The sequence below is a fragment of the Lontra canadensis genome, unplaced genomic scaffold (genome assembly GCF_010015895.1).
Source record: "Lontra canadensis isolate GAN:19392208 unplaced genomic scaffold, GSC_riverotter_1.0 scaffold24, whole genome shotgun sequence".
Lineage (NCBI taxonomy): Eukaryota > Metazoa > Chordata > Mammalia > Carnivora > Mustelidae > Lontra > Lontra canadensis.
The window spans coordinates 4,306,601-4,323,944 of record NW_022631018.1 but is presented as its reverse complement, the minus strand read 5'-3'; the positions used below and the strand labels follow the sequence as shown (position 1 = coordinate 4,323,944).

Below are 17,344 nucleotides of genomic sequence, written 5' to 3'. Positions count from 1 at the left end.
TGGTGAAGGAGCCCTTTAAGTCTGAGAAGGAGATAAAGCCCCGTGGAACTGTCTGTGGGCTTTATGGGGGGCTGGGAAAGCCTCCGGGCTGTCGGGAAGCTTTTCCATTCATAGCAGGCTTCATTCACAGAGAATGTTAGGTCACACGGAAGCTCGCTACCCCCTGCTGACCTTTCCAGACAGAGGTTGGCTGGGCCGCCCAAAAACAGAATGAGTTCCAGAAAGCCAGGACACCTGTTAACCTGTCACCTCAGGATATGATGACCTTGGGTATTTGAGGCTCTGAACAAGAGAGAAAGAAGGGAGTCATGCATTTTGCAAATTCATCCTGGATCCTAAACTGTCTGTGACAGTTTGTGCCATGATTTGGTAAATGCAACAGACTATTTCATTTCAGACCTCCCTCCCCTCATGCAGCTCTAAATCCTTGAACTTCTCAAAGTAACATGTGATTTCTAAATTTTATAACACAGATGGGCGAGACGTTGAGGCCTTACGTTGCTGTCCTAGGCTCTGTGGTAACTTGGCCTCGGAAATGGGGATGGAGCCCAGGTTAATTCAAAACATCTTTATCATTAGCATTTTGAGTTTTTAGCACAAAAGTAGCATATAAAAATGAAATTATCTTTTTGGGAAATGTGAATAATGTAGCAAACTCCCTGAAATCCATCTGATTTTTAAATCTGGCCCCTGTAAAGACTTTGGGGTCCTTCCAGGAGGACCGGAATTTCAGATGTGGGGATTTGCATCAGAGAGATGGAGTCTGTGATGGGCTAACATTGGACTGAGCAGCAGGAGGACTACGTCTTCAGGCGATGAGCAACAGGAGGACTACGTCTTCAGGCGATGGAAAACACAACTTCCTGTTTCCTCCAGGACAGTTCTTGGACTAAAGGCAGGATCTACGGAGCCCAGCTGAGACAGGATGGTAGCAGGAGCTGGGGTTTCTGTGTGATAAAACAATGGCCTTTGTTTGTTGTCACAGCTCTCAGCATTTTCCCGAGGATGAAGGGTACTCATCCTAGAAGTCTGACCACATTGTGACATGTGGCTTCAAGTCAAGTCAACTCTTGGGGACCCTGTCATTGTTTTGAGAGCACCTTCATGCTCCTCTACTCTGCTTCCTTCACGTACCTACTTTTATTCTTAGCTCAGAGGCAGAATTTTTGCTTTCCCCGAGGTCAGAGATCACAGTGACAACACAGATGCCTTAACCGGAGTGGACACAGATCGAGAAAAATGTTCAGCCTCCCCATGTGAAGGTCTCTCCTGCATTTACCATGAGCGTCATCTGGGAGGGGCTCCTGGGCAGTGGCAGGCTGCTAAATAGGTCTCCAGAACAAACGCCCCGACTTGTGCCCAGTGTGCCAATTTCTGTATATAAATCTTTCCACGACGACTGAATTTACAATAAATACCAAGGCGGTATCATTGAACATGGAACTGAGAACGGGTGTGTACAGTTGGCTCCTGCGAGCAGGGCACGCCGGTTCCAGCACATCACTGGCTGGACCTTGTGTGTTTGCATAATTAGATGGAAGGTTAGGTTGGCATGTGTCTAAATCTGGGAATGAAGACTTCTGAGTTCTCTACCCAGAAATGTTACCAAGGATCAGGCGATGCGTACATTTGCTGCGTGTGCAGGTACTTCTTCTGGTGCTTGCCATCTCTGCCCTTGGGACCTTCTGAATTTTGGTCTTCTTCCAGATGCCCTCCTCAGTCCTCTGTTCTTCCTGTTCTACACAGTCTGCCTGGGACAGTGAAGCCATTATAATTGACGTAATGTCTGCGTATTTCCATCTTAGACCCCTGTCCCCAGCTTTGAGATTCTAACTGCCTTTTGGACTGTCCTATTAGAAAAATCCCCAAGATACTTTGAGTCCTAGGTCTCTAAGTCGGAATTCAGTACCTCCGCCCGACGAAATCTGGCTTCACTTCCATGATCGGGTAGTTCCCTGCTGACTCTCTGGCCAAGCTGTCCATTCCTTTGGTCTTATTGCTCCTGTACCAATACGATGTCAACTCCCCCCGTGCCCCACCCTCATATCTCTTTTCTTAATGCCTTTGTTTGTGCCGGTGTCTCTGCTACATCTTCCCCAACATCGTTAGCTCCTTCTCATAACTTAAAACCCATTGCAAGCATCCCCTATTTAGGATGTCTTTTCTGATGCCACCTTTAGGCTCTTCCATGATATCTGTCTATCTCTGCTCCATTTTTTTTAACTCACTTTGCATTATAATGGTTTCTTTGAGTCTCTTTCCTCCACTAGACCCAGCAGCCTGGGTGTCAGAACTGCACTCTCTTTACCTTTATGTCTCTCTTACCTTGCACAGTGTCTGGCACATAGCACTGTTAGTTCACTGGGGCTGAATAAGTAAAAGGGAGATGTACTCCTGTACATCTCTCTTTTGCTGTACTCCTCGTATGCACTTAGCTCAGCCTTCCCAAATCAAGATAAAGATACAGGATGCTAGGTTGAATTTGAAATTCATATACATAACAAATAACGTTTTAGTATGAGTCCTAAATACTACAGAGGACATACTTATGCCCCCAAAGTATCCTATTATTCATTATTTATCTGAAACATTTAACTGAGATTCTGGCAACCTTAATCTAGAGAAAAAATGAGCTCGCACCCAGAGTAGTTCACCCAACGCAGAAGTTCACACTGAGCTTGACATCTTGTCCTAGGGTTTTGTGCGGGACTGTGCCTTGTGTCTCTGAATGGCTTATGGGTGCATAGTTGATAATTCTCACGAGTACTGGCTTTGCCATAACACTGTGCTGGCCGCCATTACCTACATGCATGTTTTCCTTTGCATGGCAAGGACATTTAATCTATACATACATACATATATACATACATATACATACATACATGCATACATATACAATCCAGACAGACGGTCAGAGCGTATTTGTGTAGCGTCTCATGACATTTCATGTGGCTGGATGATGGTGTTTCCCTCAAAAGGGAATATTACACGCAGAGCTAGCAGTGTGTACCTTCTTAAAGTCTATAAAACCCTTGATGTGGCTTTTAGGTTTTGTTAGAGAGTTATGACTGGAAAATGACTCGCTGTTGACTTTCCTGCTAAGGCCAAGATGCCCCAGAACTGATGTACTGAAGGTTGAGCATGGCTTGGAGAAGGACTTCATACTGTCTCTGGTTTAATGAGGTTGTTTACTTAGCATGTCCACTATTAAAGTATCAGATGACTGAAGTATTATTTTGATTGAAGGGCTTTTTTTTTTTTTTTCAAGTTAGAAACACCCAAGTTGTTAATAGTTTATGTTTTCAGAAAGTGAAAGAGTATCTTTCTTTGTGACTAGAAACAGGATTGAAATATGGCACATTTCATCTCTCATGTTGTTTTTCTCCCGTCCTCCTTGTGCCAAAATGGATAATTATGGAAATTCCTCAGCTAGGACAGTCGAGTAGAGTTTTAGATATTTACCCCATAGGAGTCAGACATGTTCTCTCAGGAAGTAGATTCTAATGGCAGAGAGATTGCCGCCCTACCCCCCACCCATTAAAAAAAAAAATCCTGAAACATTTTTGTGGCCTCAGTATCATGATCTTGTCAGTAAAACGATGGTCTCTGATTAAATCCAGATTGAGTTGTTTCCTGTTAGCGTGCTAACCCAGAGGGCAGGCTCAGCCCTCCATGTATTCCTCTCCGAATCTGGGATATTAAACACTTGTCTGCCAAGGCTCTCCTCCTGCCTCCCCCACTTTCCTTTTAAACTCGAATTCAAAGGTATTGAGATACTACACACAAAAACAGATCCTAAAGTCTCTTAAAAGGTTTCTGAAGCTAGAGAATATTTTGCTGCAAAAATGAAACGAAAATTCTAGCTTCTCCAGCATGAACCTTACAGCAGATTTGGGTTTTCTGTTTCACTTTTGTATAATTTTATTTCCATGTAATTCCAGGAATAAGTAGATAATTTCAAAATTTGGGTTTCACAAGAATATGTACTATGTGAGGGTTGGTAAATTTGAACTCGTCTCCAAAAACCTTCCCCCCTGCTCTAGCAAGTTGATATTAGGGTGTTTAATGAATGGGCAGAACGTGACATGAAGCGAGGGCTCTGATACCTTAACACATGTTGTGAATTCTTGTGAGAATGATTGTAGGCACCAGACCCGTTCCCATACCTAGAGAATAATTTTTAACATCCAAATAGTCCAAGTATTTTATGAGCTGTTCTGTTAGCTCCAGCATGGTTCTTCCTAATGCACAGATGCTAACACCGAGGAACAAAAACCGTCACCAGGAGGTATGGGGAGCAGGCAAGCATATGGAGATTTTTTTCCCCCAGAGGAAAAGGAGGACTAAAGGAAGCGACTGGGTTAATGAATAGCAGGACTCCATTCCCAAGGGAGAGCCTTGGCTTCCTGCCAAATCTGCTTTCTGGCAGGAAAGGGGACCCCCTTCATCAGGTCCCTTGACAAGTATTTTTCTCAGTGTTTGAATTTTTGGCCACAGCAGTGCTCAGGGAAAAATTAGTTCTTTTAAGTCGTTTTTACTTTCAAGAAGAACAGATTTAAAGCAGAATTTGCGTGGTGAGTAAAATAAGAATCCTCAAATTACAAGATTGTTGTTGGGTAAGGAAACAGTGTCACAAGGTAAGGAAGCTTGATTTAGAATTAGAGCTTGAATATCCCTGGAGAATGAGAACCCGTTCTTTTTCATGGCTGTTGTTAACATTTGACATCGAAGCACGTCTTTTAAACTACTTTTTAATATCATCAGGCTGGTCATTTTTCTGGAACCAGATTGTCTGAAGTGACAAAGTGAAACATAGAAAACGTCCGTGGATTTTGGCATTAAGGAAGAGGTCAAACGGATAGGGATATTGGAAGATCAAAATTGACTTTGTATTTTATCATGTCTTTTTTTTTTTTAAGTGAAAAGTAGCAAAAGTGAAATATAGTTTAAATGCACTGCAGTGATTTACTTAGCTAACGTTTTTCAAAGTAGGTTCATTTTGATGGTCTGCAAGATGCTAAGACAATACAGGGAAGTCCATTTGAAGGGATCATGTATCATATCCTTCTCTTAGAGTTTCATAACACGTTAGCCTGTTAAAGACAAATTCTGCAGTAAAGAAATGCGCTTGACTTTGTTTTACTCTGGAGTTCCCAAACTTGGCCACGGGACCTTTTGTTTTAGAACCTGTGTTTATAGTACCCACGTCAGGCAACACTGTACTAACCAGTAAAAAAGGTACTTATATCCTTTCCACTTACTGTTTCTGCTTCAAGTGGACTGTCACTCCTAGGACGACAGACGGATACTATCAGGCCTCTTTTGAAACTACATGTAGAGTGATAAAAGATGGTTACTAGACCATGATCAGAGTCAGCAGGCCAAGTAGGCTTACAGACCTGTTCGGTATTTTGCCTGACCAGATCCCGCTCCTTCGTAAAGTAAAAGTATCCTTCGAGAAGGAAATAAAGAAAATCACCCACCATGGAAGGTGGGGTCTTACTATTCATTCCCACTAGCATTTAGACATCATGACGTTGAGCTACCCTCCCTCTTTTCTGAAAGTAATAGCTACCGCTTTGGTCCTACTGGACGCAGTCTTGCCAGCTAATTTCCTTCCAGTGGTTGAACACGGGACAGGCCAGGTGAAGAAAAAGAAAACATGCGGCCTCGTGACCGCAGGCTTATCATTTAGAGATCCAGTTCCCTGTTCTTTGCTTCTCTTCCCCGATGTTCACACGGCTGGCTCTTTCAGTTTAGAAAAATCTAACATGCCACAATTTAAACTCACCATTGAGGAAAACGGCCTGACGATTGTTTGCCGCATCGGCACTCACTGATGATTTATTTTAGAAAAAGATCCTCTTGGTAGGTCATCTTCGTGCCTGTGAAGGACACGTTAAGCTGAAAATTGCATCTCTATAGAATTTGTGAGGCAGAGATTTATGGCAGGAGGTAAGGCACATTCTTATTTTTCTTCCGTTTAATTCTCTTCCCTCAGACTCAATTTTGAGCTTTGCATATCTTATCCATAATCACTTGTTATGTTTTATGTTTCCCAAGGGGCAGTCATACCTGCCAGTACTATCCGCGGCGTCATTCTTGTGTGACAGCTACTTCTCAGGAGCCCATGTCCTTTGTTGTTGGGCACAAGTCTCCAGGAGGCAGGGGTCATACACCCACGCACCCTTTCCACTACTCCCCAGGGATGAGCACAGGGCTCCTTGGTCTAGCCACTTCCTGGTCAATGCCATTGACTGCTGATGACATTGAATCAGGAAGGCTGTTGCTTCTTGTGAGCTGAAGAGTATCAGACCGTGGTCAGATCTCCAGAGATTTCCATGGAGGACACACTCCGACCATGGCTGGTCTTTCAGCCCAGTAACACGATGTCAGCTGGCTCATGCAAGTCCTGAAAATCTCACAGTCGCCTCTTCAAAGCCAGTGTGCATCAGCCCCAGCACACCACTGTAGGAGCTGTCTGTAAGAACGAGCTTGACATCTCACCATGGAACAATACAAAGGAAATGATCGATTAACTTCTGCTGAGCTTGATTCTGGGCTCACAGGAAACATCCTTGGCCAGTTTAGCCCAGCAGTCGGGTTCTTGATAGGGCATCAAGGAGAAGCAAGTGTAACCACCATGAAGTAAAGTAGCGTCCCCCCAACCCCATCCCCCACCACCTCACTACTACACTCCCAGGTGGGAGAACTGCCTTCCATGGCTCATCGGGAAATGAAATAAGAGCAAGGAAAACCTGACAGGCTGCGTTTCAGCAGTCTCAGCGTTTTGGGTTTTACTTTGGGGAGCTCTTTCGCCTGATCCTCATCATGAATTTTTTGTACAGGTTGAAGGGGACCAGCTGCCTCCAGGACATACCGTCAGTCAGTACGAAACCTGTAAGATCAGGACCATCAAAGCTGGAACCTTGGAGAAGCTGGTGGAGAACCTGCTGACGGCCTTTGGGGACAATGACTTTACCTACATCAGCATCTTTCTGTCAACGTACAGAGGCTTTGCCTCCACTAAAGAGGTGCTCGAACTGCTGCTGGACAGGTAAGACTCCAGCGGAGTTTGCGAGAGGAGAGAAACAGTGGGGAACGGGGGAGGCTTTCTGCGGAGGGAGGGCGTGCGTTTCAGATTCCCCTGCACTCGGTATGCGGCGTGGGGTGCGTGAGGAAGGATAACCTGGAAGGAACAACTTCTGGAACAAGTGGCACGGAGGCTATTCAGGAGCCATTTTATGGTTTATTTCTGGTAGAAATACCTTATAAAAAAATCTATAAAATATTTAGGAGTATATGCTATAAATCTAGGTTCGGTTGCGGATTTCAGTTTCTATTTTCTCCATATGTTCCTAATTTTATGTTATTCTAGTAAATAATCAGTCACCAGGAATCTTACTGGGTTGTTTGGAGAATTAAATATGCTAATATAGGGGCGCCTGGGGGGCTCAGTGGGTTGAAGCCTCTGCCTTCGGCTCAGGTCATGATCCCAGGGTCCCAGGAACGGGCTCTCTGCTCAGTGGGGAGCCTGCCTCTTCTTTTCTCTCTCTGCCTGCCTCTCTGCCTACTTGTCTGTCAAATAAATAAATAAAATATTAAAAAAAAAAAAGGCTAATATATGTGAAGTGTGGAGTTCAGCATTAGACCCGTAGGAAGAAGCTAGTGGATGGGAGCTTCAATAATGATGGCGGTGATACTGTTAACAGTCCCTGTGCCTCGACTGCTCTGCGGACAGGCACAGAGATGTTATCCTGGGTTTATGTTGTCAAGTCCCATGTTACATATGGCAGAGCAGGGTGTATTGTAATTCACACATTGATAATTCTATTTCCCCCCTCATTTTGGCTTTATTTACAATTAAGCTTGACCTTTTAATAAATTGTTATTAAATTGACTTGATTTTGGGAGGAAGAAAGCCATCCGTCAGACAGTTGTTCTAGACACATGAGAGCTCTCATCTAAATCCTTACATTCCGGGGTTTCCTGCCTAAGAAAGAAAATGAGATAGGACGTTTTTGTTGGAGTAGTTGAATGCTGACTTTTGGGTGGTTTTTAAAACATTTTGAAAGTACTATACGCTCATGTGCTCATAGAAGGGTATAAAAAGGAGATATTCACGTTTTTCTCATATTGCTACATTGTCCCAAATATCTTTTATTAGGTTTAAAAAAAATTTAGAAGTAGAAAGAAAAAAATTAAAGAGATCATAATCTAGTTAGGCAGATAACACATATTAACATTTTAAGAATAGAAGTAACAGAGACTCTTGGGTAACTCAGTCAGTAAGTGTCTGCCTTTGGCTCAGTCCTGGGATCAAGCCCCACATCAGGCTCCCTGCTCAGTGGGGAGCCTGCATCTCCCTTTTCCTCTGTCTCTCTCCCTCTGTTCATTCTCTCTCTTGCTATCTCTGTCACTCTCTCTCAAGTAAATAAATTCTTTTAAAAAATGTAAGTATTCCATATATAGTGAAAAGTTCAAACAATTCAGAAAATTATGAAAGTAAACATTTTCTTTTCCCCCAAGTGCCATTCCTCTTAGGTAATCACTGTCTACCATTCCTTTTGTATTCTTCCCCAATTTTTCTGGGCATATATACATATGTATACACATACACATACACATATGTAAATATATATAATATTTGTTCATATTTGATATTTGTCAAAAATATATTTTTTATATGATACAGATAGAATCATAGTACACAGTCTGTTCTGCAACTTTTTTTTAAATTTATATATCTTGGAGATTTTTTTTTAAAGATTTATTTATTTTATTCAGGAGAGAGCACAAATCAGGGGAGGGGCAGAGGAAGAGGGAGAGAGAATCTCAAAGAAACTCCCCCTCTGAGCCCAGAGACCAATGTAGGGCTCGATCTCATGACCCTGAGATCATGACCTGAGCCAAAACCGCGAGTCCAACACTCAAATCACTGAGCCACCCAGGCGCCCCGTCTTAGAGATGTTTTGTTTATTAAGAGAATAAACATATGTGAAAAGCTTAAAATACTGGCTAGCATATTGAAAGCTCAAGAAATGTAAGATACCGTTATTTCAGAATCACATATAGATGGATTTACCATATTCTTTTTAGTGGCTGTATAGTATTTATGGAATAGATTATTCTGTGGGTGGGCAGTTAAGGTCTCTCTAGTTTTTAAGTTTTTTTTTTTTAATTTTTTGAACAATGCTGCAAAGAGTGTTTTTGAATATATATCTTTGAGAATTCTGTAGGATAATTTCATAGAAGAGTGACCAATGGGGCAAAATATATAAACATTTTGAAGTGTGAAAGGTATTGCTAAGTCCCCCTCCAGAAAGCTGTATCAACCACGCTCCTGTCACAGAGAATGAGAGTTGCCTGTTCCTTCGCTTTCCCCACACCCTTGTGAACTGTGGATGTTTTCACCACTATCATTGAAACCACCTCTATTATGATCTGTCCATTGAAAAATAGCTCATTGCTTTTAAGTTTATGTTTCTTACATTTGTGACTGAGGTTTAGCATCTTTAAAACATTTACTGGGCATTTGTGTTTTCTATTTATGTCTGTTCATATCCTTTTCTTATTTTTGTTTTGAACTATTGTCGTCTAATTATTGATCATCTAAGTGTAATTCTTTAATATTATGAAATTAGTTTTTTGCCTGTCGTATGTTAGACATATTTTTCCTAATGTGTCCCTTGGTTTTATTATTTATTCATTTATTTATTTAAGAGAGAGAGAGAGGGCATGAGCGGTGGGGGTGGGGAGCAGGGAGGTGAGGAGAGGGAAAAGCAAGCAGGTTCCGTGCTGAGCAGGGAGCAGAACGTGTAGCTAGATCCCAGGATCCCAGGATCAGTACCTGAGCCGAAGACAGGTGCTTAACTGGATGAGCTACCTAGGCACCCCTGTCCCTGGTTTTAAAAGTTTTTTATTAATGGGTCACCTGGGTGGCTCGGTTGGTTGGGCGTTGAACTCTTGGTTCTCAGAGCCTGCTTAAGTTTCTCTCTCCCTCTGCCGCTCCATCCCACACTCACTCACATGTGCTCTCTCTCTCTCTCAAATAAATAAATATTAAAAAAATAAAAGTTGTTTATTAATATTTTTCATGGAGACATTTAAAGCAATTTTTTTGGTGGTCCTATCTATCAGTCTTAAGTAAGGCCTGTGATAATAAAGTTCTATTCCAGTGTGATTAAGGTTATTGATAACTGAGTTTTTCTCAAGATATTTTCCTCATCGGTGCAAGGCAGAGTGACATCATTTGGACCAACGGTTATTCATATGTTCATATTCAGGAACATTGACAAAATGTCTGTCCTTTGTCATGCATTGATCTGGATATGATAACTCTGGACTTCAGCACAGATAGAAAGTTCTGTAGTTTTTTTGCATGGCAGCACTTACAAATGTTAAGCCTGGTATATGAATCTGTGGGATTAGTGAGTCATATCTTTCATGGTTTGTTTGCTTGTATAGTATCTCACACCTATAAATAGAACTTGGAGAATTATGTGAGTTTTCTTCTGGCTATTTCATGAGTATATAAAGAATGCAGTATATGGAGTATACAGTTGGCCAGCAGTATGGGGAAATAGGTTAGCACTTCAAAAACTCCTACAAGTTTCCTTTGGAATAGGCAACCTCTTCTACTTATGGGGCAACTCCACTGATAATAGGCCACAGATGTCTGCAGTCAGTAAAGGAACGCACATGAATTCCAGCCCTTCATCATAGATAGTGGACGTACACACAGGAACTAGCGTGTTTAGTCTGTGACTCACGTACATCCAGCTTTTATTTGATGATTTTTAAAATCTTCTCTTTGTTCTATTATAGGAGATACCCAATTTTGGATTTTTAAAAGATGAACCGGATAACAGTTACTAAGTAACACAATCAGCATGAATTCAGATTTATAATTCAGAATTCAGAATTTGAATTCAGAATTCAAATTTAGTTTACTTCAAATTATCATTTAAGGTGTCACTGAACAAAAGAGTTAAGATTTATCTTGACCTGCTTGGCTAGGCCATGGGTTGGCCTTAAATTTCATCTCCTAGTCCTGCCCTTTGCTTGCTTCTGAAATGAGTGGAATCAGCGGGCGCTCAGTACCTGTAAAATACCCAGTACTCTGCAAGACAGCATTTGTATGAAACAGAAATACAAGACTTGGTTGGTTCTCACCCTTGGGAATTTACTGTGAAGCCTTTGGTACTTAACCTCCAGGGTCACTCACTCACTTGCAATACTGTCTTACATAATTTGGATTCACAATTTTATATTCTTAGAGAGGACCCTTCGAATTCCATATGCTCTGTAAAAACCTGGATCTACCCCCCGAGAACTTAATATTTTACTGCAAAAGATGAGGCTTACACTCATAAAACAAGTAGGCAACCACTTAAGGTGGTGTAAAAATCAAACTCCAACATGTTCTGTAGAAGTTCGGAGAAGTAAATCTCATTCATTTTGCTGCTTCTGTGAAAATCTGATTTGTCCATGTGTATACAGACTTCGACGTGAATATTTCTTTCTCCCCATTTCCTACTCACTTAGATTGTGTGACCAGATGTTAATCTTTGTTTAATTTTAACCAAAATGCAGATACTGTGGAACACTGGGTCCTTACATTGGTTGCTGGGAGTTTTAATGTCTATAATTGGAAGGTAAGCAATTAAACTGCACAGACTTATCTTCTCTGAAGATAAATTCGACACACTCTTTTCTTGTTAGTAAATCGTGGTCGGGTTGTTTGTGAGTCTCTGATGTGACCTTTTTGTGATTTCTCTTGGTTTCTTAATAGTAGATTGCTTATCTTTTGTGGAATCAGCACTGAGAAGTTATTATAGGATGTGCTAATCCTAACCAGTCAAGAATGGATGGATGGCAGATGCCACAGTCTTTATTTATCCCCAGGGGAAAGCTTATTTGTTTTTTGTTTTTTGTTGTTGGGGAAAGCTTATTTGAAGTCAAGCTTTGATTTTCCTTAAGATTCCCAATCCTGTGGCTTTTCTCATATGGAACTTTTTGTGGTTAAAAAAAATTTAATAGTTTTTTTCATTCTGCTAATATGATTATTTGTGATTGACCAATAGACAGTGGTTTGAATTCATATATAGTAATTCCACGTGTTTGCTTTTTCTCTTGCTTGGGCTTATCAGCAGTTTGCCAGGAATCCTGTTTTCTGTGCTTGTCACCATGGCTCAGTTAATTCGGGGGCTCATTGGCTTCCTTTTAACCTAAGAGAAAGTTTTGAATTGTGGCTCAGCTATTTGTGTTAATGCTTTGAGATTTTATTTTCTCGAACTTCAAACATACGTGCCACTTAAACATACATTCTTCCCACCATACCATTAAAAAAAGGTAAGGGAGTTAGGTCCCACTGAAAATACCCAAGCTCAAATGTAGGGAGAACGCCACCTCAACTGGTGATCCTCACAGAAGACCATGAAATGTTTATACCCATACCTAGACTTTTCTTTAGACACCTGTCCTATTAGCTACTTTGGGGCCACTTCCTGATCATTCTCTGATCTGTATCTCTCCTATCAGAAGTAATCAGAATGCCAGGGACAAGCGGAATAGGGGTGAATGTGTCTCCAGAAACTTTTGCTTAGCCACTGTTGGCACCTAATTCACAGTTTGGAAAGGACTGAGCACATGTGAACTACCCCTTCATTTCCAGTGAACTCTCCCAGTGGAGGCCTTTTGAAGAGGGTAAAGGTTAAAGACATCCATAAACATTATACTTCAAGATCAGTCTGACTTGAATTTGCTTGCTTAGGTCACAGAGATGACACTACTTCCAAGGGTCTTTCAACTTATCTCTTCTTTTCATGTTTTCTTGCCATGCATTTACACAGACTTCGTCTCAGATTATCTGTCATCGCATTACCTCCCTGTTTACAGAAAAGAAAACTGAGGCTCAGAAACATTGAATCAGTAACTAGCAGAGCGGGAATTAAAACCTACCTCTTTCTGAGTTGGAATCTTTTTCCAAGCATACCATATTACTTCCCATGATCTGTTAATGCCATTTTAAAAGAAAGGGTGATTTGGGGATCCCCCTCAGTTCTACTCAGTTGACTCTCCTTGGAAACTACATTACTCTCTTCACATGCTTGTGAGCAGTTCACTTGGACGTCAATATTCCTGTGTGTTCGTCTTTTCAAATGATAGCTACGAGATGTTTAATATGTACTGTAGAAAGTGTCTTGTATATAATGGTGGACCAACTGGTCATAACTCCTGTACTCTTCATATTTAATGGCTAGTGGGGGGAAAGTAACATTAAATTCCTATACAAATAAATGCATATAATCAGGCTTTGTACAAGCCTTGGGGTGTAAGAGCTAGATTCTGTGACAGAGACAATTAAGAGATGATTTGGGGGCTGGATATTACCCAAACAAAACTGGATGTGGGCCAGAGATGTAGGGGGTTGAATAGGCCACGGACTATCAAGGTCACTCTTGGGTCTGTGTGTCTAGAGTGTTTCTGTTTATTTGATGTGCTCAGGTCAGATCCACTGACCTGACTCTGCTGCTTCCCAGCGAGGATTCTTCTCGGAGGACAGGGGTATAGTAAATGAGAAAGCTTGGGAGGATTTATGCAAATATATTATCACTATGGAGATAGTAATCTTAAAGCCATACTTACGACATCTGGAGTAGTAACACCTGGAGTAGTAACGATATAAAAGATGCTGTTCCAATAACCAGCAAGAATGGAGCTGACCTTGCTGAGTGAAGAGAAGAGTGGATCAAATGTAAAGCTTGGCAAAATAAGTCAGAGAAAGACAAATACCATTCGATTTCACTCATGTATGAAATTTAAGAAACAAACAGGGAAAAAGTGAGAGACAGACACAAATCAAAATATAGAATTAATTGGAGAGGCAAACTGATGGTCACTAGAGGGTATGGGGTGGGGGGATGGGTGAAATAGGTGGTGGGGGTTAAGGCGTGCACTTGTGAAGAGCACAGGCTGTTGTACAGAAGTGTTGATTCACTACATTGTACACCTGAGACTAATGTAACACTGTGTGTTAACTAAGTGGAATTAGAAACTTAATATAAAGCTTGAAAACATTTCATTAATTCCATAGACTTTGTCATAAGTGCCAAATATGCTTTCGTTTCCTTTCAGAGTTTTAGAATATTTATGGGAAAAGCGGTTTTTCTGTCTTTCTTTTAGGGGATTCATGTAATAAATAGAGTGAGCATGAACTCAGAAGTAAGAAAATGAATTTGATTACAGTTTTGCACTTCTTACTTGCTACGCAACATGGGGCAAGTTATTTATCTTACTAGCTTCAGTTTCCATGCCTATAGTATTAGAATGAAAAATAACCCTAATACTTATAGAGTTATTATGAGGTTTAAGCTTGATGGTACAAAGTTCTTAGTATAGTGGCTGGGAGTGTTTAAGAAATTGCCATCAGTTTTTCTTTCTTCATGGAACTTTCTACTTTTGGAAATTCCCTTTTTTATTTATCTTGCTTATTTCTTGACTGTCTCCATGCCTCTGCTGTTCACAGCTGTATCCTTGGGAATGGTATCAGCCGTTGGTTCTTAGGAACTATCTGTCCAAGATGGCTAAATAATGGTTTATGTGTTATTCATGCCTATTATGAGCACTCGCATTGAAAGGTACAACCATGAACATTACCCAGCATCTGCCTCCATTTGGTGGGACGTACAAGTAAATCTAAAGACTTGTACCATTACTATCAAGGCAGTGAGGGTTCGATATGTACTTTAAAAAGAGAGACTTTTTTAAAAATAGAATTTAAGGTTCATAGCAGAATTGTGGAAAGTACCGAGAGTTCCCACATACCTCCTGCTCATTATCAACGTCCCACATAGAGTGGTACATTTGTTACAATTACAATGACAGATATATCATTATCACCCAAAGTCCATAGTTAAATCAGGGTTCACACTTGGTGTTATACATTCTATGGGTTTGGACAAATGTATAATGACGTGCATCCATTATTACAGCATTATACAGAATAGTTCCACTGCCCTAAATATCCTCTGTGCTCTATTCATTCTTTCCCTCTTCCCACCCAATCCCTGGAAATCACTGATTTTTTTTTTTACTGCACCCATAGTTTTGCCTTTTCCAGAATGTCACATCGTTCGGATCATGCAATATGTAGCCTTTCCAATTGGGTTCTTTCACTTAGTAACATGCAATTAAGGCTCCTCTGTGTCTTTTCATGACTTAATAGCTCTTTTCTTTTTAGTGCCATATAATATTCCATTGTCTGAATATGCCACAGTTTACTTATTCATCCACTAAAGGGCATCTTTGTTGTTTTTATGTTTTGGCAATTAAATAATAAAATAAAATGAAAGTGTTGTAAACATCCATCTATAGGTTTTTGTGTGGACCAAAGTTTTCAACTTCTTAGGGTAAATTTATCAAGGAGCAAAAATGCTGGATCATGGGGGAAGAGTATGTTTATTTTTTTAAGATGCATTCCCACTAGCATTCAACAAGAGTTCCTGTTGCTCCACATCATTGTCAGCATTTGGTATTGTCAATGTTTTGGATTTAGGCCATTCTGATAGGTGTGTAATGGTATCTCACTGTATTTTAGATTTGCAGTTCCATAATGACATATGATGCTAAAAATCTTCTCATGTGCTTATTTCTCATCTATCTTCTTTGGCAATGTATCTGTTTAGGTCTTCTGCCCATTTTTTAAAATTGTGTTGTTTTCATATTGTTGAGTTTTAAGAGTTCTTTGTATATTTTGGATAACAGTCCTTTATCAGATGTGAGTTTTGCAAATGTTTTCTCCAAGTCTTTGGCTTGTCTTCTCATTTCTTAACATTATCTTTTGCAGTGCAGTAGTTTTTTAAATTTTAAAGATGTCCAGCTTATCATTATTTTCTTTCATGATTTGTGCCTTGCTCTTGTATTTAAAAGGACATTGTTGAGGCACCTGGCTGCCTCAGTCAGTGGAGCATGCAACTCTTGATTAGGGATTGTGGGTTTGAGCCCCACAATGGGTACAGAGATTACTTACAAATAAACATGGAGGACACTAGGAGAAGGAAAGTATAAGTGAATTAAGGGAAATTGGAGGGGGAGATGAACCGTAAGAGACTATGGACTCTGAGAAACAAACTGAGTGTTTTGGAAGGGAGAGGGGTGGGAGGTTGGGTGAGCCTGGTGGTAGGTACTAAGGAGGGCACATATTGCATGGAGCACTGGGTGTGGTGCATAAACAATGAATCTTGGAACACTGAAAAAATAAAATTAAAAAAAAAACCAAAATCTTAAAAAAAAAAGAAATAAAAGGACATTGTTATACCCAAGATCATCTAAGTTTTCTATCATCTAGAAGTTTTATAGTGTCATGTTTTACATTTAGGTCTGTGACCCATTTTGAGTTGATTGTTGTGAAAGGTGTAAGGTCATGTCTAGATTCATTTTTTTTTTAATGTGAATATGCAGTTGTTCTATCACTCATCATTTGTTGAAGAGACTATCTTTGCTCCATTGTATTGCTTTTGCTCCTTTGTTGAAGATCAGTTAACCGTATTCATGTGAATCTATTTTTGGTAGATAGATCTACTCTATTGGATTTATTCCAAGTGTACAAAACTGGTTCAACATTTGAAAATCAGTTCATATAATCCGCTCTATTGATCTCTTTGTCTGCTTTCACCAATACCATATAGTTTTGATTATTATAGCTTTATACAGTAAGTCTTCAAGTCAGGTAGCATCAATCTTATGACTTTGTTCTCTTTGAAAATTGAGTTGGTTATTCTGGGTCTTTTGCCTCTCCAAATAAACTTTAAAATCCATTTATCAATATCCACAGAATAACTTGCTAGGATTTTGGTTGAGAGTGCATTGAGTTTATAGATCAAGTTGGGAAGAACTGACATTTAGACAGTATTGAGTCTTCCTATCCATGAACATGGAACATTTCTCTTTTAGTTGTTCTTTGATATATTTTATAAGGGTTTTGTAGTTTAGCTCATATAAATCTTTTACATTTTTTTTAGATTTATACATAATATTTTATTTTCGGGAAGGTGCTATTGTGAAGGGCTTAAGTGTTTTTAATTTCAAATTCCACTTGTTCATTGCTAGTATATATGAAAGCAATTAACTTTTGTATGTTAACCTTGTATTCTGTAATCTTACTATAATTACTTATTAGTTCCCAGAGTTTTTGGTTGATTTTTTTTTTCAGATTTTCCATAGATAATTATGTTATCTGCAAACAAAGATAGTTTTATTTCCTTCTTCCCAATCTGTGTACGTTTTATTTCCTTTTCTTGTTTTTTGTTTTTGCTTTTTGTATTAGCTAGGATTTCCAGAA

General features: G+C 40.1%; 1 protein-coding gene across 4 annotated transcripts in view; it reads left to right on the top strand.

The window, feature by feature from the left end:
• The window catches only part of RGL1 (ral guanine nucleotide dissociation stimulator like 1), a 224,635-nt gene that overhangs the window by 134,586 nt on the left and 72,705 nt on the right, over positions 1-17,344 (top strand). For all 4 annotated transcript variants that reach the window (XM_032862657.1, XM_032862655.1, XM_032862656.1 and 1 more), the window contains one exon: positions 6,849-7,057. In XM_032862657.1, the coding sequence (XP_032718548.1) occupies positions 6,849-7,057 (209 nt within the window). The remainder of the gene's footprint in view (positions 1-6,848; positions 7,058-17,344) is intronic.